Below are 20932 nucleotides of genomic sequence, written 5' to 3' on the forward strand. Positions count from 1 at the left end.
ATTATGTAGGGATAAACTAAAAAAGTCAAAATTTCCAAAGCTGAATTTCTCACGAAGCCTTTTTTTTTTTTTCCTGCTAGTAATACATGTTAACACTATGGCATAGCAATGTGAAAAGCTCTATGGACATAGTACTTACTTAACTATTCAAGGTTCTAATCTCATGCTCAAACAGAATGTCAATCTCCTCAATGACTGAGTTGCTTGTTTTCAACTAAGCATCTCTTTCACCCAAGTGGCACTTCCTTTGAAACTCAGACATTTGAATTCCATTTATTGAGTCCATTTTCATGATGCCCATGAAGGTAATATATCTGCAGAAAATAGGTCATCAGATGACTTTTCCTTGATACTGGAGGGGTCACATCTTAGTGACTGAGCATAAACACCAGCAAGAGCGAGGGGTCAAGAGAGTGTAAGTAGCCTGGTAAATGAAGGTCAGCAGAGAAAATAAGAAAGATAAACTAAATCCCCGCACCCCCCTCCCCTGCCAAAAGAGAGTAATGCCTCAGTGACAGTCTTGACAATGTGGCCAGTGGTCAGACCCGTGTTTTGACGATTTCATGTCATGACAGGAGGAGTTCTGTGAAGTGAGGTGAATACAGAAATTCAACTCTAAGAAACTTCATATTCTTGCTTAGCTTTATTGAGTTTCATTTCCCTCTTGCATACAATGGAGTGAAACTCGATCAACTAATACCTGTCCCTACAATAAGAGAGTTTAAGTTTTAAAGAACCTGTCAAAAATGTATGCCTCATAGTTGACCTTCAACAATAGTGAACTCACTTCACTCACTTAATGCCTCCTAAAATTTTCACCAAATAAAAATTCCATATTAAAACAAAGTATCCTTATACACCAGATCCAGACATTCTGTCTCATTAACTTTTTAGGAGAAACATAACTATTCCTGAGTATATATATATATATATATATATATATATATATATATATATATATATGTATATATGTATATATGTATATATGTGTATATATATATATTCATATTATATATGAGTCAAAGTAGTCGCATGGCAGTTGCTTCTCAGGAGATATTATCAAGAATGAGTGAAAAGGAATTTCTAGAGGAGATTTACACTTACAACCAGCAAAACTTCACCCACTGAGATTCCATACAGCCTACAAATCCTTCTTCAGTTCTGACACCTTCCAAGTTTTCTGTTGAGAATTTTTAATTCATACAGCATTAATTTTCTAATTCCTCCGTTGAGCCTCTGATATAGCCCCCTAAAACACAGTCATTGGTCTATTTCCAACTTCAAATCTTCCCTTTGGTCTTAGAGTAGAAACAACATTTACTCAGGAATTTTATTCACTGCTCTTGGATTAGTCTCATCTCTTCTTATCTCCTCATCATAATAAACCACATATCATTGAGTCTTGATTTGTTGACAGGTTCATTCCTCACCAGAAATTTCAAACGACCATTTTAATAGATTAAATGCTGATTCTATCATCTTCCAGGTCTAGACATTGTGAGAAAAAGTGCTGTTTCCTATGAATTTGACATAATTATGCACAATTTACTAAATACCATTACCCCAGTACCATGCTCAAGCATTATTCTATGTTCAAATTATGGAATAAATAGCTCCAGTTCATCATTGAGTCTAAGAAAGTGACATCTGTGCTAAATAACATGACTTTCTGTGTTGCAGTCAGAGAAGTTTAGATTTATAGTTATTAATAATGTAGGATGACCTGGTGTTTGCCATGTATATAGAGGAGCATTACAGGTATCCCAGTTTTCTGAAGCTAACTTTAAGCACTTGGATTTTTATGAAGAACAACATTAATATTTGATTATACTAATTTAAAAAAATGGATTTTTTACAAAAGCCAACACACAAGACTCCATAATCATACAAATGTTGGTGAGGTTTTAAGTATTTTTTTTAAATTGAAGCACAATTAACTTGCAATGTTGGGTTAGCTTCAAGTGCACAGGAAGGTGATTTATTTATACATACACACACACACACACACACACACACACACACACACACACACATATATATATATATATATATATATATATATATATATATATATATATATTACCATACTAATGTTTCTTTGTAAAAGTGAAGTGGTATAACTTGAACTTTCAAAAAAATGAATAAACTTGTACTGCTGAAGTATATCATAACACGTGAGACAAAGCTACAACACATTAACACCATCATCACAAAAGAGGTAAATCATTAAGATCACAGATAATTTTCTTATCTACATAAAAAAACATACCACAGACAACTCATTTGAAAGAAATTGAGTTAGAAGACCTACCTAGGTTGAAAGTTTGTAAGGCATTTGTATGGCTTCTTTGGAGCAATGTCCATTTAGTTCTTTGGCCCATTTTTTGATTGGGTCATTTATTTTTCTGGAATTAAGCTGCATGAGTTGCTCATATATTTTTGAGATTAGTTGTTTGTCAGTTGCTTCAAATGTTATTATTTTCTCCCATTCTGAAGGCTGTCTTTTCACCTTGCTTATAGTTTCCTTTGTTGTTCAGAAGCTTTTAAGTTAATTAGGTCCCATTTGTTTATTTTTGCTTCTATTTCCAATATTCTGGGAGGTGGGTCATAGAGGATCCTGCTGTGATTTATGTCAGAGAGTGTTTTGCTTATGTTCTCCTCCAGGTGTTTTATAGTTTCTGTCTTATGTTTAGATCTTTAATTTATTTTGAGTTTATTTTTGTGTGTGGTGTTAGAAAGTGTTCTAGTTTTATTCTTTTACAAGTGGTTGACCAGTTTTCCCAGAGCCACTTGTTAAAGAGATTGTCTTTAATCCAGATGGCTAACAAACACATGAAAAGATGCTCAACATCACTCATTATCAGAGAAATGCAAATCAATACCACAATGAGGTACTATTTCATGCCACTCAGAATGGCTATGATACAAATCTCTACAAGCTATAAATGCTAGAGAGGGCGTGGAAAAAAGGGAACCCTCTTGCACTGTTGGTGGAAATGCAAACTAGTACAGCCACTATGGAGAACAGTGTGGAGATTCCTTAAAAAACTGGAACTAGAACTGCCTTATGACCCAGCAATCCCACTGCTGGGCATACACACCGAGGAAACCAGAATCGAAAGACACGTGTACTCCAATGTTCATCACAGCACTGTTTATTATAGCCAGGACATGGAAACAACCTAGATGTCCATCAGCAGATGGATGGATAAAGCTGTGGTACATAACACAATGGAGTATTACTCAGCCATTAAAAATAATTCATTTGAATCAGTTCTAATGAGGTGGATGAAACTGGAGCCTATTTTACAGAGTGAAATAAGCCAAAAAAAAAAAACCCCAATACAGTATACGAACGCATATATATGGAATTTAGAAAGATGGTAATGATGACCCTGTATGTGAGACAGCAAAAGAGACACAGATGTATAGAACAGTCTTTTGGACTCTGTGGGAGGGGGCAAGGGTGGGATGATTTAGGAGAATGTCATTGAAACAAGTATAATATTATACATGAAATGAATTGCCAATCCAGGTTCAATGCATGATACTGGATGCTTGGGGCTGGTGCACTGGGACAACCCAGAGGGATGGTACGGGGAGGGAGGAGGAAAAGGGATTCAAGATGGGGAACATGTGTATACCTGTGATGGCTTCATGTTGATGTATGGCAAAACCAATTATATGATTATCTCAATAGATGCAGAGAAGGCCTTTGACAAAATTCAACATCCATTTATGATAAAAACTCTCCAGAAAGCAGGAATAGAGGGAACATACCTCAACATAATAAAAGCTATATATGACAAACCCATAGCAAACATTATCCTCAATGGTGAAAAATTGAAAGCATTTCCCCTAAAGTCAGGAACAAGACAACAGTGCCCACTTTCACCACTACTATTCAACATAGTTCTGGAAGTTTTGGCCACATCAATCAGAGCAGAAAAAGAATTAAAAGGAATCCAAATTGGAAAAGAAGTAAAACTCTCACTGTTTGCAGATGACATGATCCTCTACATAGAAAATCCTAAGGACTCCACCAGAAAATTACTAGAGCTAATCAATGAATATAGTAAAGTTGCAGGATATAAAATCAACACACAGAAATCCCTTGCATTTCTATACACTAATAATGAGAAAGTAGAAAAAGAAATTAAGGAAACAATTTCATTCGCCATTGCAAAGAAAAGAACAAAATACTTAGGAATAAATCTACCTAAAGAAACTAAAGACCTATACTTAGAAAACTATAAAACACTGATGAAAGAAATCAAAGAGGACGCTAACAGATGGAGAAATATACCATGTTCATGGATTGGAAGAATCAATATAGTGAAATGAGTATACTCCCCAAAGCAATCTACAAATTCAATGCAATCCCTATCAAGCTACCAGCGACATTTTTCACAGAACTAGAACAAATAATTTCCAGATTTGTATGGAAATACAAAAAACCTCGAATAGCCAAAGCAATCTTGAGAAAGAAGAATGGAACTGGAGGAATCAACTTGCCTGACTTCAGGCTCTACTACAAAGCCACAGTCATCAAGACAGTATGGTACTGGCACAAAGGCAGAAATATAGATCAATGGAACAAAATAGAAAGCCCAGAGATAAATCCACACACCTATGGACACCTTATCTTCCACAAAGGAGGCAAGAATATACAGTGGAGTAAAGACAATTTCTTTAACAAATGGTGCTGGGAAAACTGGTCAACCACTTGTAAAAGAATGAAACTAGATCACTTTCTAACACCATACACAATAATAAACACAAAATGGATTAAAGATCTAAATGTAAGACCAGAAACTATAAGACTCCTAGAGGAGAACATAGGCAAAACACTCTACGACATAAATCACTGCAGGATCCTCTATGATCCACCCCCAGAATTCTGGATATAAAAGCAAAAATAAACAAATGGGATCTAATAAAAATTAAAAGCTTCTGCAAAACAAAGGAAACTATAAGCAAGGTGAAAAGACAGCCTTTGGAATGGGAGAAAATAATAGCAAATGAAGCAACTGACAAACAATCTCAAAAATATACAAGCATCTTATGCAGCTCAATTCCAGAAAAATAAACGACCCAATCAAAAAATGGGCTAAAGAACTAAATAGACATTTCTCCAAAGAAGACATATGGATGGCTAACAAACACATGAATAGATGCTCAACATCACTCATTATTAGAGAAATGCTAATCAAAACCACATTGAGGTACCATTTCACACCAGTCAGAATGTCTGCGATCCAAAAGTCTACAAGCAATAAATGCTGGAGAGGGTGTGGAGAAAAGGAAACCCTCCTACACTGTTGGTGGGAATGCAAACTAGTACAGCCACTATGGAGAACAGTGTGGAGATTCCTTAAAAAATTGCAAATAGAACTGCCTTATGACCCAGAAATCCTACTTCTGGGCATACACACTGAGGAAACCAGAATTGAAAGAGACACATGTACCCCAATGTTCATCGCAGCACTGTTTATAATAGCCAGGACATGGAAACAACCTAGATGTCCATCAGCAGATGGATGGATAAGAAAGCTGTGGTACATATACACAATGGAGTATTACTCAGCCATCAGAAAGAATACATTTGAATCAGTTCTAATGAGATGAATGAAACTGGAGCCAATTATACAGAGTGAAGTAAGCCAGAAAGAGAAACACCCATACAGTATACTAACACATATATATGGAATTTAGAAAGATGGCAATTATGACCCTGCATGCAAGACAGCAAAAGAGACACAGATGTGTAGAGCAGACTTTTGGACTCTGAAGGAGAGGGAGAGGGTGGTATGATTTGGGGAAATGGCATTGAAACATGTATACTATCATGTAAGAAATGAATCACCAGTCTATGTCCAATGCAGGATACAGGATGCCTGGGGCTGATGCACGGGGATGACCCAGAGAGATGTTATGCAGAGGGAGGTGGGAGGGGGGTTCATGTTTGGGAACGCATGTACACCCATGGTGGATTCATGTCAATGTATGGCAAAACCAATACAGTATTGTAAAGTAAAATAAAGTAAAAATAAAAATTTAAGAAAAAAAATGAAAACTACATACATCAAAGGAAGCCTTTGACAAAATAAAAAGAAAAAAAAAACAATACAATATTGTAAAGTAATTAATCTCCAATTAAAATAAATAAATTTATATTTTTAATAAAGTTTGTAAGGGAACTTTATTCTAGAGTTATAGGTTCTGGACACACTTTATGGGAGAAGCATGTGTGATCTGAGGGAAGTAAATCAGTAAACCTGTTTTGGCTTCAATTTGCTTCTCTGTAAATTGGGAACAATGATAATGAAACTACCAGTTTTTGTTGTGGATAGATCAACTGAAGGGAATGTGCCTGGTAGATAATAAAGGGTTCACATAATGTACTTATATGAATCAGATCTACAGAGCAACGGGTTTGGAACTTGACCATATGCTTTTCTGTTGAGATTTGCAAGAGATGTTTACTCTTATTTCAAATGGTTCCTCAAGTCTTGGTATAAAAAATGAAAATGTTTTATTTATATTCAATAAAAAATGTGAGCCATAGGGATATTTTAGAAAAGAGAACAAATAAAGAGTAATTTCAAATTTTCTGCTTTATCTTCTCTATTCAAAAGAGAATTAGAGATAGATTGTAAAATATTATTTCCTTCTTTTGTCAGTGACAGTCATTTTGCTTTTGATAAATCCATAGTGCAGGGGAAAAATTAGCTATTATCCCCTCATTCAACTCCCTCTTCACCATGCATTTACCCAATATTTCTATCCAATGTTTGCTTTACCACAGGGTAAGTAAAAATGGGGGGGGGGGGAATGAGATTAAGGTCCTATGGGAAAGCCAATTTAGTCAAAGTAACATATATGAGAAATCTGAAAAAGCAGCAGTAAGACTGGAGAAAAACTTCTTACTCTACAATCATCAAACTGTGGATTTAATGTTCTTTTCATTGCCAATTCTGAACCTATAAACACTGAAACTTTGGCAGTGTACATTAAAATATCAGTATGCTTAGAATAATGCCTGCTGCTACTGCTACTGCTAAGTCGCATCAGTCGTGTCCAACTCTGTGCGACCCCATAAACGGCAGCCCACCAGGCTCCCCTGTCCCTGGGATTCTCCAGGCAAGAACACTGGAGTGGGTTGCCATTTCCTTCTCCAATGCACAAAAATGAAAAGTGAAAGTGAAGTCGCTCAGTCATGTCCGACTCTTTGCAACCCGGTGGACTGCAGCCCACCAGGCTCCTCCGTCCATGGGATTTTCCAGGCAAGAGTACTGGAGTGGAGTGCCATTGCCTTCTCCAGCCAAGATTAAAAAAAATCAACAAGTGTTCGTTCCTGGATCTCTCTCTCTCTCTTTTAATGATCTACAAAATTTCTTACTTTTCTTTCACACTTTACAACAAGTATAGCCCTCTAAATGTATATAAACAATGACTTTCTTGCCAGTATGAACTGCCTAAGTCACTCTCCTCTTCAACAAACTCCTGATGGCATTTTTCACCTCTGTGTTTCTCACTGTGTAAATGATGGGATTTAACATGGGAGTGAGGATTGCAAAGAACATAGCCACAAATTTGTCCACAGGGTAGGTGACCACAGGACGCATATAGGTGAATATACAGGGACCAAAAAAGAGCACCACTACCGTGAAATGGGAGCCACATGTAGAGAGGGCTTTGCGTCGTGCTTCAGCGCCATGGGATTTTAGAGAGTGCAGGATGACTGTGTAGGAGACGAGGAGCATGATAAAAAATACTAAGCACATTCCTGCAGTGTTAGCTGCCACCATGATGCCCAGCTTGTAAGTGTCACTGCAGGCGAGTTCCAACAGTGAGAAGAAATCACACATGAAGTGATCAATGACATTGGGACCACAGAAGGTCAAGTTGACAATGAAAAGGATCTGCATGGTGGCATGCAGAATGCCCCCAATCCAGGCCACCACCACCAGGAGCTGGCAGAGCCCCTGTCTCATGATGGTCGTGTAGTGCAGAGGCTTGCAGATGGCCACGTAGCGGTCATAGGACATGGAAATGAGAAGGATGATCTCTGAACCTCCCATTATGTGTTCCAGAAAGATCTGAATCAGGCAGCCACTCCAGGAGATGGTTCTCCTCTGGTACAGCAGGTCAGTTATCAGTTTGGGGGTTGTGACAGAGGTGAAGATGCCATCTATGAAGGACAAGTGAGTGAGAAAGAAGTACATGGGAGCTGAAAGTGTGGGGCTGAGGGAGATGGTTATGACAATGAGCAGATTGGCCAACACAGTAAATAGGAAGATAAGCAAAAAGACAATGAAGAGCATTTTCTGCAAGTGTGGATTCTGTGTGAGTCCCAAGAGAACAAACTCAGTCACGTTGTTGGGAGATGTGAGGACATCCATTTAGGAAGTAATACCTTCCTATGTCCTGAATTATCTATAAATAAGTAACAACAAAAAAAAGATATCCATTAACCATGAAAGAAATCTAATCTGAATTTCTTACAACAAAGAAAGAATGATTATTTTACTGTGGAACATGTCCTTGTCACTTTTGTCTCAGTTCTTGTTTCAAGCCTTTTTAAATTTTTTTCCAAGATGATCTCCATCTCTACAGACACCTAGCGCCTGTCACCTGTTAAACACCCATAGAGCAATGTTTGGTGTGTAATGTATTGAGAAATCAGTGTTCTGTCTACACAAGATCTAGATTCTTCTATTATTTCAGCTCAAAGTGATTCTGCAAAGTCATCTCAGTGCCTCATGAACCCTCCTCTCTGTCCATCAACTTACAAATTATAATTCTCAGATGTATCTTGTAAGTTGAGAAGTGCTACACACATATAAGAGTTATTTTCTATTCCATGTGAGTTTACATTTGAAACGTCACCTCTAACTGTGGAAAGAAATATATCATCAACAAGTATCTATCACAAGCAGGGAACATAGGGAAATACATATGTCACTGATGACACACTATGCTTGGAACCATTCAGAACACAAAGCTTTTCAGCTCTGTTTCTACTCTTACCATGCACATCTGCATGCTAACTCACTTCTGTTTTGTCTAACTCTTTGTGACTCTATGGACTATAGCTCGCCAGGTTCCTGTGTCCATGGGATTCTCCAGGCAAGAATACTAGAATGGGTTGACATGCCCTTCTCCAAAAGATCTTCCCAACCCAGGGACTGAACCCGTATCTCTTATGTCTCCTGAATTGGCAGGAGGGTTCTTTATCAGTAGCACCACTTGGGGCTCTTACCACAGAATCTGCTACTATGGCTTCAGTGCCTGAAACCTATTAGGTGATGAGCAAATGTTTGATAAGTTGCCATTCACCATGGGCAAATAGGGCTTCCTTGGTGGCTCAGCTGGTAAAGGATCTGCCTGAAATACAGAAGACTCGGGTTCAATCCCTCAGTCAGGAGGATCCCCTAGAGGAGAAAATGGCAACCCCCTCTAGTATTCTTGCCTGGAGAACCCCATGGACAGAAAGAGCCTGGCGGTCTATAGTCATGGGGCTGTAAAGAGTGGGACATGACTGAGAGACTAACATGCATGGGGAAATTATGACTGCTTTCCCTGATGATAAACCTAGAAGGATGTCAAGTGCTCCCTTTTTTTTTTTCATGCTGGAGAGTGAAAAAGTTGGTGTAAAGCTCAATATTCAGAAACTAGGATCATGGCATCTGGTCCCATCACTTCATGGCAAATGGATGGGGAAACAGTGGAAACAGTGTCAGACTTTATTTTGGGGGGCGCCAAAATCACTGCAGATGGTGACTGCAGCCATGAAATTAAAAGACGTTTACTCCTTGGAAGGAAAGTTATGACCAACCTAGACAGTATATTAAAAAGCAGACACATTACTTTGCCAAAAATGTTCCATCTAGTGAAGGCTATGATTTTTCCAGTAGTCATGTATGAATGTGAGAATTGGACTATAAAGAAAGTTGAGTGCTGAAGAATTGATGCTTTTTACCTGTGGTGCTGGAAAAGACTCTTGAGAGTCCCTTGGACTGCAAGGAGATCCAACCAGTCCATTCTAAAGGAGATCAGACTTGGGTGTTCACTGGAAGGACTGATATTGAAAGTGAAACTCCAATACTTTGGCCACTTGATGTGAAGAGCTGACTCGTTTGAAAGACCCTGATGCTGGGAAAGATTGAGGGCAGGAGGAGAAGGGGATGACAGAAGATGAGTTGGTTGGATGGCATCACTGACTCAATGGACATGAGTTGGGGTAAACTCCGGGATATAGTAATGGACACGGAGGCCTGGCATGCTGCAGTTCATGGGGTTGCAAAGAATCAGACACGATTGAGCATCTGAACTGAACTGAATTGATGAGAAACAAAAATAAACATTTGAAAGGAAGGTGAATTCCTGAAATTTAGTTTCTGACACACTGTATCATGTTAGTATGAAAATTTTAATTACCTATAGGAAACAGTATTTTCTGGATTAATTTATTTTCAAGATAGTGTTCATACTTCTATTTTTCAAAATTCTATTATGATATAATTTAATATAATCATATTCAGTAGATTATAGCTTCTATTGACTTGGATGTAAAAGCTCTTTCATGGATATTCAGTACACAAGGATCTGTCAAGCAAAGGAAATCCTTATTTTCAACATTCTAAAGAAAAATAATGTATGGAAGAGAAAGAAATAATAAATTGCTACATAAGATAGATAAAAAGATACACATACATTATTGTATACAGAGACTAACACAAACATATAAAGTATTTACTTAAGAAGTGGAAAAAAAAGTGAAAGTGAAAGTTGCTCAGTCGTGTCCTTCTCTTTGCAACCCCGTGGACTATACAGTCCATTGAATTATCTAGGCCAGACCTATACAGTCCATGGAATGCTCCAGGCCAGAATACTGGAGGGGGGTAGCCTTTCCCTTCTCCAGGAGATCTTCCCAACCCAGGGATCGAACCCAGGTCTCCTGCATTGAAGGCAGATTCTTTACCATCTAAGCCACAAGAGAAGCCCAATAATACTAGAGTGGGTAACATATCCCTTCTCCAGCGGACCTTCCTAACCCAGAAATCCAACCGTGGTCTCCTGAATTCCAGGCAGATTCCTTACCAACTGAGATTTCAGAGTACCTATTACAAGCTCACATGTTCAACAAATATTTCTTGGACCAAAACGGTGTATATAAACATAAGTTTTCCCACACACTGTCACTAGGTGTTTCTCTGTTAATTACACTTACTGTCTGAGGGTTAATTACCAAATAGCCGCAGTTCAACCATCCATGATATGCTGACCTTCTCACTCCTTTATGTTTCTGCTACATGATTCCTATGCCTCCTTCTCCCATCTTACTATAGGGTCAGTCATCCATCCTTCCTGGCTACAGGCTACTGGATGACTAATGGGATGGGAAACTTGCCAGAAATTTTGCAAAGAAAAGACAAGAGAAAACATAAATATAATAAAATGTATTCTGTGAAAAATATATTTTCGTTTTCAAAAATAAATGGATGAATATCTTCATTTTTAGTTATCCAAAATGAAGATTTTATACCTGTGTGGAAACAAAGTGAAATGGCTTCACTTTATTTCCTTATTCTAAAGTGAGACCCCACAACAGAGCAAAAACAGTTACAGAGTAAAGAAGTAAGAGTTAAATGTTATTAATAAGGTTTAGAAATAATGATGAAGAAATAACTTTTTCACTTTTATTTGGTTCAACGATACTCTTTCTAGGAAGAGACGCTAATGGAAAATATTTTAATGGAGAAAAATTGTTATTTACAGTTATATTCTACACAATTTTTCAGACCTGTGGGAAACTTGAGAATGAAATAGAATGTTCAAAAGTGAAGAAATGGATAATTAAAATATAGCGTGTCTCTTTGAGTAATATATAGTTTTTAAAAGATATTTTTAAAGCATGCAGTATCATTGAAACATACATGAGTTGTAACATAAACGGAGAAAAATTTTGATGCAAATTTGAATTGCATAATTATTCTAATTTAATTCTAACTTTATAATTAAGTTCAGTTCAGTTCAGTCTCTCAGTAGTGCCCGACTCTTTGCGACTCCATGAACTGCAGCACCCCAGGCCTCCCTGTCCAACATCAACTCCCAGAGTTACCTCAGACTCACGTCCATTGAGTCGGTGATGCCATCCAGCCATCTCATCTTCTGTCGTCCCCTTCTCCTCTTGCCCCCAATCCCTCCCAGCATCTGAGTCTTTTCCAATAAGTCATGTCTTCGCATGAGGTGGCCAAAATATTGGAGTTTCAGCTTCAGCAACAGTCTTTCCAATGAACACCCAGGACTGATCTCCTTTAGGATGGACTGGTTGGATCTCCTTGCAGTCCATGGGACTCTCAAGAGTCTTAGCCAACATCACAATTCAAAAGCATCAATTCTTCGGTGCTCAGCTTTCTTCACAGTCCAACTTTCACATCCATATATGACCACTGGAAAAACCATAGCCTTGACTAGATGGACCTTTGTTGGCATAGTAATGTCTCTGCTTTTGAATATGCTATCTAGGTTGGTCATAACTTTTCTTCCAAGGAGTAAATGTCTATTCTAATGTAAATATGTCATAAGAAATAAGGACTCAAAATATTTTTACTTATAAATTGATAGTATTATTTGAGTCTATCTTTCTTGATGTTTTGTAAGCTAAAAAAGTGATTTAAATGTCGTATCAGTGTGGATGAATGGTGATTATATTATTTTTAAATTCCATTTATACGTGAGAGTCTCTAATTATGAGATTTCTTGGGGAAAAAAAATTAAAAAAAACTTACCTATGAACTTGCCTGACATAGATTCATGGCCAGGGCCCCAATCAGTTGTTAGTACACCAAGAAAGAAATAAAGTAGTAAGATTTCAAAGTTCCAACTAGCTCAGCTACAATAAGTATCTTTGTTGACTTAAAAATGGTGCTTTGGGATAGCCTTAAAAGTACTACCACATGTCCTGCATACAGGTGAATTTTATAAAGTTTCTTAGCTATGACTAATAGGACCTCAGAGGTATTGCATCATCATTAGTAGATCTTGCCAATATCCCAATTATTTCACATAAATTAACTGAACAGTAGAGAAATTATATGTCTCTCATCTTTAATTTTTAACTTCTACATGAAGTCTATATGTAGACAAACTACTAAGACTAGAGAAAAAAAGTTGATCACTTGTGAATTAGGTATTGTGAAACAGTTGAGTTTATTATGAAGCCTTAATATTTAATATTATATAAAATAAGCATTCAGGTAGACAATCATCTGATTTTTAATTTTTATTATAATAATTTGTTTTGATTGATCTACATTTATTCAAATCATAATTTTTAAAGATTGTTTTAAGATGTACATTAATTGATAATCATGAATCCTTTTATACTATTGGAACTTCATACCAGGTGAAGTTTTCACACCAGTACTTCTCAAAATAGTTGTTTTTGGACAATTCTGGAATTAGATTAACAAGATGTTAATGAAAATAGTTCCCTTATTCAATTATATCTAAAGATGATTAAAGCATCTATTTCAGTCATTTAAATTTAATTGTATTAATCCATATGGTATAGAGAAATAAGCAATGATGTTCACAATTCATAGCAAAGAAATATAAGATAATAAGAGTGCCATTTCCCAAGGGAAATTTAGAAACCAGAGCACTAAATCCTGGACCAGAATCCTTATATTAAATTATTGTTTTATAACTAAATCAGAATGAACTGTTTGATATCACCAACTGTAAGCCCATTACAAACATCCATGAACAGAAACATCAATGTATGAAATTATTTTATAAATATATTCAAATCAATTAAACTCATAAATATTCTTATGTAGAATAACACTTACAATGTTCAAATATAATTGCATTAATAAAAAGAAAATAATTTGTACATAATTCTCATTGGCTCCAGAGAATGTGTCACTGTGAGCAACAGGTGTCATGAAAAAAGTTTAATAAAACTGAAACCACGTGACCAAACCTAGTTTGAAAGAACACTCCAATATTATAGTGCTATAATAATATTTGTGATAGCAGATGTAAAAGCCTGAAGGAGGATTTGAAATATCTGAAGTACTCCATGTGATAAGGATTTTGCTGAAGTGTCATCGTTAAAATGTCTTGAACTTGTCTTTCAACTCTGGAATGAACAGCAGAGTCAGATCAGAGAATTAGCATGTATGGACAAAATCATTACTCCTAACGCTCATAAAAGATTGAAATCCATTCAGAATAATCCATTTAGCAGTCATCCAGCCTCTACTTAAGTAGCTATAGTTCTAGTTAGAGAGATTGCTTTAGAATCCCCACACCTGTCTAGTCTAGCTCCTCGAACCCTAGAGTAGCATAAAAAGGAGAGAGTGCACTTAGGTCTAAATGAGTGAAGGTTTTTGTGTAAAGAATTATTCAAAAGTGGAGTTCCTGGAGTTATATCAGGAAATCCTACTGCTATTATGCTCAGTTTTAACCCCATGGACTGTAGCCCAGGAGGTTCCTCTGTCCTTGGGATTCTTCAGGCAGGAATACTGGAGTGAGTTGCCATTTCCTACTCCAGCGAATCTTCTCAACTCAGGGATTGAGCCTGTGTCTCCCACATTGGAAGACAGATTCTTTACACTGAGCCACTTGGGAAGCGCATTTTGGAGAACAGTTGATCAATAATGTTGTGATAGTTCCAGGTGTACAACAAGGTGGTTCAATTATACATATACATGTATCTATTATTTTTTCAGATTCTTTATCCATTTAGGTTGTTACCTTACTTTGACCAATGTTCTCTTTGCTGTACAGTAGGTCTTTGTTGGTTATTTGTGTGGGAGGAGTTGACTGAAGCTTATTTAGTGCTCTGCCTGAGAACCATGTTATTGTAAAAAAAGATATGCAATACTTCTTTTGACTCAACTGAAAAGGAAAAGTTTGAAACTATAAAAAGATTTGCTGTTGTTTTTATTCAGTCACTAACTAGTATCTGACTCTATGACCCCATGGACTGCAGCAAGCCAGGCCTCCCTGTCCTTCACTATCTCCTGGAGTTTGCTCAGACTCATATCCATTGAGCTGACTACGCCATCCAACCATCTTATTCTCTGTCAGACCCTTTTCTTCCTACCCTCAATCTTCCCTCACATCAAGGTCTTTTCCAATGAATTGACTCTTCACATCAAGTGGCAAAAGTACTGGAGCTTCAGCTGTGGGATCAGTCCTTCCAATGAATATTCAGGGTTGATTTCCTTTAGCATTGACTTGTTTGCTCTTCTTGCTGTCCAAGGGGATCTCGAGAGTGTTATCCAGCACCAAAAATTGAAAGCATCAATTCTTTCATGTTCAGCATTCTTTGTGGTCCACTTGGCTCAGATAGTAAAGAATCTGCCTGAAATTCGGGAGACCTGGATTCAGTCCTTGAGCCAGGAATTTCTGCTGGAGAAGACAATGGCTACACACTCCAGTATTCTTGCCTGGAGAATTCCAAAGACAAAGGAGCCTGGTGAGCTACACTCCATGGGGTTCCAAAGAAAGGGACATGGCAATGCACCATTCATGTAACTGTAATCAACCTGGATGTTCCTTAAAAACCCAACAAATTAGCTGATTACCAGAGAATGACCTCAGTCTATGCCACATGGAACAGAAGAATTGTTCACTCACATCCTGCCTAAATTAACTCTCCACAATCAGATACAGACCAGTGTATGACAAGATATAACTCTGTCTGTGGACAGATACAGGTCTGTGTATGATCAAACATAAATCTAAGTATGGTGAGAAATATCCCTGTGAGCACACATACATGGAGAATTATGTGTGATCATATCAAATAAATATGAATATACATACAAATGTAACTATACTGTTTATCAGATACTTATCCATGTGTCATTACAGATCCATGTATGATCACATATAGGCATATACATACAATTGATACAGATTCGCATATTGAGTGTATATGTATGTGTAGAGATACTTTAAGTTGGGTACAGATCTGGAGAAGGGAATGGCAAACCACTTCAGTATTCTTGCCTTGAGAACCCCATGAACAGTATGAAAAAGCAAAAAAATGAACTCCTCAGTCCAGTAGATGCCAATATGCTACTGGAGAAGAGTGGAGAAATAGCTCCAGAAAGAATGAAGAGGTTGAGGCAAAGAGAAAACAATACCCAGTTGTGGATGTGACTGGTGATGGAAGTAAACAGATCTGAGTGTGTGGCAGTAGTATACATACTTGTGTACTCTTAGACACAGGCCTACGAATGTTTGGTTACAAATATTTGTATTTATAGAAATACAAACATTCTGTGGCTTTGGGGCTTGTGCTGCAATTCATGCTAGCAAAAGACACTAAGCCTTTTTCTGATAATCAGCTTACTGAAACTGTGAATTAAAAGTAAATAACAGAGTCCTCTTTTTAAACAGGAAAACCATAAAGCAAGATTTATGTGCTTTCTTTGGAGATGATTACAAAATTTTACTGAGCTTTCAATCAATCTTTCCCAATATGTGTTTTATTCTGGATAAGAAAAGAAATATTAAGACACAGTTCTCCTCAAAATAAATGTGTAGTGCCATGAAATCCTAAGTATGTTGTGTTAGGAAGTTTTTAAACTTTGCAAAATGACCCTAAAGCTTAGAAGAGGATAGAAGGCCCACAGATTGAACATTCTAAGTGGTATAAAACCCGACATACTAAATGGAAAAGCTTCAAATTATTAATGAATTTAAATAGTAGACCAACTTTTTTTCCTATTTTGGATTAGATATTTCCCCATCCCAAACAAAACTTAATTAAAGGTTGGTTTAAAAATGAAGTATTTTAAAATGTTGTTTTAAAAAAGTTAAACTTTAAAAGTATTTGGAAGCATGTGGAATTTTTCAAGTGATGTGATAGAAAAAATAAAATATTAAATAATATTAAAATGGCATCTTTATATTAAATACTCACTGTAACAAACATTATATAACCAAGTAATATTTGTATAATATATATATGTGTGTATATATATATATATGTGTGTGTGTGTGTATGTGTTTATATATTTCATGTAGAAAGAGCTAATCAAATTTATCAATAGAACAAGAATTCAAGTAATTGACAAGGTCTATAGAGTGAATTCTACATTCTATATATTGTGCAAGAAACAGAACACAAAGACAATTAGGTAACTTTTCCTGACTTCAGGGAGATTATGAAAAAAAATAAACATAGTCTTAATTAATAAGTAAAGAATGTTTACCTTGTCACTTGAAATGACTATACAGTTTTGAAAACTAATTTTCTGTCTTCGTCCATTTGGGCTATTCCCACAGAATACCATCGGTTGGATGATTTAAACAATAAACTTTTTTTCTTTTTTCCTGGCTTGGGGTATAAGAAAAGTGTTAGTCACTCAGCCCTGCCTGACTCTTTGTGACCCCATGGACTATGGCCCTCCAGGCTCCTCTGTTCATGGGGTTTCCCAGGTAAGAATACCAGAGTGCATAGCTATTTCCTTCTCCAGGGGATCTTCCTGACCAACCCATGTCACCTTCATTGCCAGGTGGATTCTTTATCATTTGAGCCACCAGGGAAGCCCTCAGAAGTCCAAGATTAAGAAGCTGGCTGATTTCATGTCTGATAAGGTTCCCTCCCTAGTTCACAGTGAAAGTGAAAGTCGCTCAATCATGTCCAACTCTTTGTGACGCCACAGACTATGCAGTCCATGGAATTTTCCAGGCCAGAATACTCGAGTGGGTGGCCTTTCCCTTCTCCAGGGGATCTTCCCAACCCAGGGATCAAACACAGGTCTCCCGCATTGCAGGCAGATTATTCACCAGCTGAGCCACTAGGAAAGCCACCCCTCGCCCCCCCCCCCCCAGTTGATAAGTAGCCATCTTTCTGCTGTGTCCTCATATAGCAGAAGGGTCAAGTGAGTTCTTAAGTTCTCTTTATGAGTGTATTAATCCCATTCATGAGGACTCCACCTTCATGACTCTAGTCATTTCTGAAAGGGCCCAACTTCAAATACTACTATATTGTATAGAATTTATTGTACAGAAATTAACTTATGATATCGGAAAAGGGCACACATTTGCAATCTATAGCAACATCGAAAGGTGGAGGAATAACAAATAAATTTTGGTAAATCCAAAAGCTTGTTATGATTTGGTGAATACTATTATATTATGTTTGAGAATACTTTGAGATAATGTAAAATATCTCCATGTAACACATAAAAATCAGGATATGAGGTTTCTCATAAAGTGTGATTTAATAGTGTGTGGGCATGTGCATGCTAAGTCTTGTCCAATGTTTTGCCAACCCATGGATTGTACCCCCCAGGCTCCTCTGACCATGGGATTTTCCAGGCAAGAACACTGGAGTGAGTTACCACTTTTTTCTCCAGGATTTACTAGTGAAAATCACACATAACCACATAACCTTAGCTCCTCATAAGGCCAGACAAAGTAAGAAAGGCAGAATGTTTCTTTGACCACACACTTCAGATCATTTTGAAGCAAGTAGTATTTATTAATATTTGGGCTTCCCTGGTGGCTCAGTGGTAAAGAACCCAACTATCAATACAGGAGACAGGGGCTCAATCCCTGGGTTGAAAAGATCCCTTGCAGAAGTAAAGGGCAACCAACTCCAGTATTTTTGCCTGGGAAATCCCATGGATAAAGGAAACTGTCAGGCTACAGCTCATGGGGTTGCAAAAGAATTGGGAATGACTTAGAAACAAAACAACAAAAAAGCAAATATTTATTTCAAGCCTGATTCAGAGAGAAAGAGGATTTTATGAATAATGTCTCTGTGAAATAAATCAATATATTCTGGCCTTTTTATATCCTAGTAACCTGTATTTTAATAATAAGGGAGATAAGAATGACATATATTGTAAGCATCTTTATTTAAAAATGTATCACCAAAATATCTAGTATTGAGTTGTGTACTTCATGTCTGAAGCTCATGGATTATGCTAAATTTAAATATGAAAGATTCAACTTGGGTATCTCTAGAGGGCTATGGAAAATGACAAGAAAAAAATGATGATGGGAATACTGAAAAACAGCAGTTATCACCAGATATCTTAAACTATCTGAAAAATTAATAAATCACTTTTTTCCTTTTTATTTATTTATCTATTTTAATTGGAGGCTAATTACTTTACACTATTGTGGTTGTTTTTGCCATACATTCACATGAATCAGCAATGGGTGGACATGTGTTCCCCATCCTGAACCGCTTGCCCACTTCCCTCCCCATCCCATCCCTCAGGGTTATCCCAGTGCACCAGCTCTGAGCACCCTGTCTCATGCATCAAACCTGGACTGGCAATCTATTTCACATATGGTAATATACATGTTTCAATGCTATTCTCTAAAATCATCCCACCCTCACCTTCTCTCACAGAGTCCAACAGTCTGTTATTTACATCTGTGTCTCTTTTGCTATCTTGCATATAGGGTCATCATTACCATCATTCTAAATTCCATATATATATATATATATATATATATATATATATGCGTTAATAGACTGTATTGGTGGTTTTCTTTCTGACTTACTTCGTTCTGTATAATAGGCTCCAGTTTCATCCACCTCATTAGAACTGATTCAAACGCATTCTTTTTAATGGCTGAGTAATGTTCCATAGTATATATGTACCACAGCTTTCTTTTTTTTTAAATTTATTTATTTTAATTGGAGGTTAATTACTTTACAATATTGTATTGGTTTTGCCATATATCAACATGAATCCACCACAGATATACACGTGTTCTGCATCCTGAACCCCCCTCCCTCCTCCCTCGCCATACCATCCCTCTGGGTCATCTCAGTGCTTGTCCATTCATCTGCCAATGGACATCTAGGTTGCTTCCATGTCCTAGCTATTGTAAATAGTGCTGCAATGAACATTGGGGTACACGTGTCTCTTTCAGTTCTGCTTTCCTCAGTGTGTATGCCCAGCAGTGAGATTGCTGGGTCATATGGCAGTACTATTTCCAGTCTGTTAAGGAATCTCCACACTGTTCTCCATAGTGGTTGTACTAGTTTGCATTCTCACCAACAGTGTAAAAGGTTCCTTTTTCTCCACACCCTTTCCAGCATTTATTGTTTACAGACTTTTTGATAACAGCCATCCTGACTGGCATGAGATGGTACCTCACTGCGGTTTTAATTTGCATTTAATGAATTACTTTTATGAAAATGTAACTTATACCTGGTCTTTTTGAGGATATAGGATTATGCAATTCAGAGTATGATTAAGATCTGGTTATATTTCTGCATTAATATTTTCTTGATTTATTTTTTATAAATTTGGCTTCCTTACATTTAATACTTATAGCTCTGAATCACCATTCTACTTCAGTGTTAACATGCTAAGCAATATCAAAAAATAATATATGCAAGGTATATTGTAATTATAAAACTAAGATAGATACTTCACAATTAATACAGGCTGTCTTTGTGTGCAGAGGAATGAACAAAATTTCTATGTCATATTACTATTATTTTTCTGAAAAATGTAATGAATCATAATAAAAAATTATATTATTTGAGAGAAACGAGAAAACTTTACACCAACTAAAATAAATTTACAGTATAAACTATACCTTAATTCATATATAGCACATACATTTATAGTCTTATAGAGATACTTTACACCTCTAAACTGTACATATTTTCATAAGAAAATGTGACAATCTTAAAAGTGTATTTGAAACAAAATATACACTTTGAACTAGGAAATTATGAAAATACTTAAAAGTGTATTTTGATCATTGAAAGTGTTCACATAATAAATGATTCCATCATGGCCAAGGTATTAACCCTGAGTAGTAATTTAATATTTCTTTGAGCCCCCTTTTTTTGGGTGGGGGCAAGAATACTAGAATGGGTTGCCATTCCCTTTTCCAGGAGATCTTCCCTACCCATGGA

At 36.8% G+C, this 20932-nt stretch overlaps 1 protein-coding gene across 1 annotated transcript; it reads right to left on the reverse strand.

Moving 5' to 3' along the window:
• Window positions 1-7478: 7478 nt before the first annotated feature.
• Window positions 7479-8405, reverse strand: LOC138428827 (olfactory receptor 4C3D-like). Its single transcript, XM_069569759.1, has one exon. The coding sequence runs from the start codon at window positions 8403-8405 to the stop codon at window positions 7479-7481; it is 927 nt and encodes a 308-aa protein (XP_069425860.1).
• Between the last annotated feature and the right edge of the window lie 12527 nt (window positions 8406-20932).

This window comes from Ovis canadensis, chromosome 24 (assembly GCF_042477335.2).
Source record: "Ovis canadensis isolate MfBH-ARS-UI-01 breed Bighorn chromosome 24, ARS-UI_OviCan_v2, whole genome shotgun sequence".
Taxonomy (NCBI): Eukaryota; Metazoa; Chordata; class Mammalia; order Artiodactyla; family Bovidae; genus Ovis; species Ovis canadensis.

Coding starts and splice junctions, on each gene's coding strand:
- LOC138428827 (XM_069569759.1), bottom strand. CDS start 8,405: ATGGATGTCCTCACATCTCCCAACAACGTGACTGAGTTTGTTCTCTTG.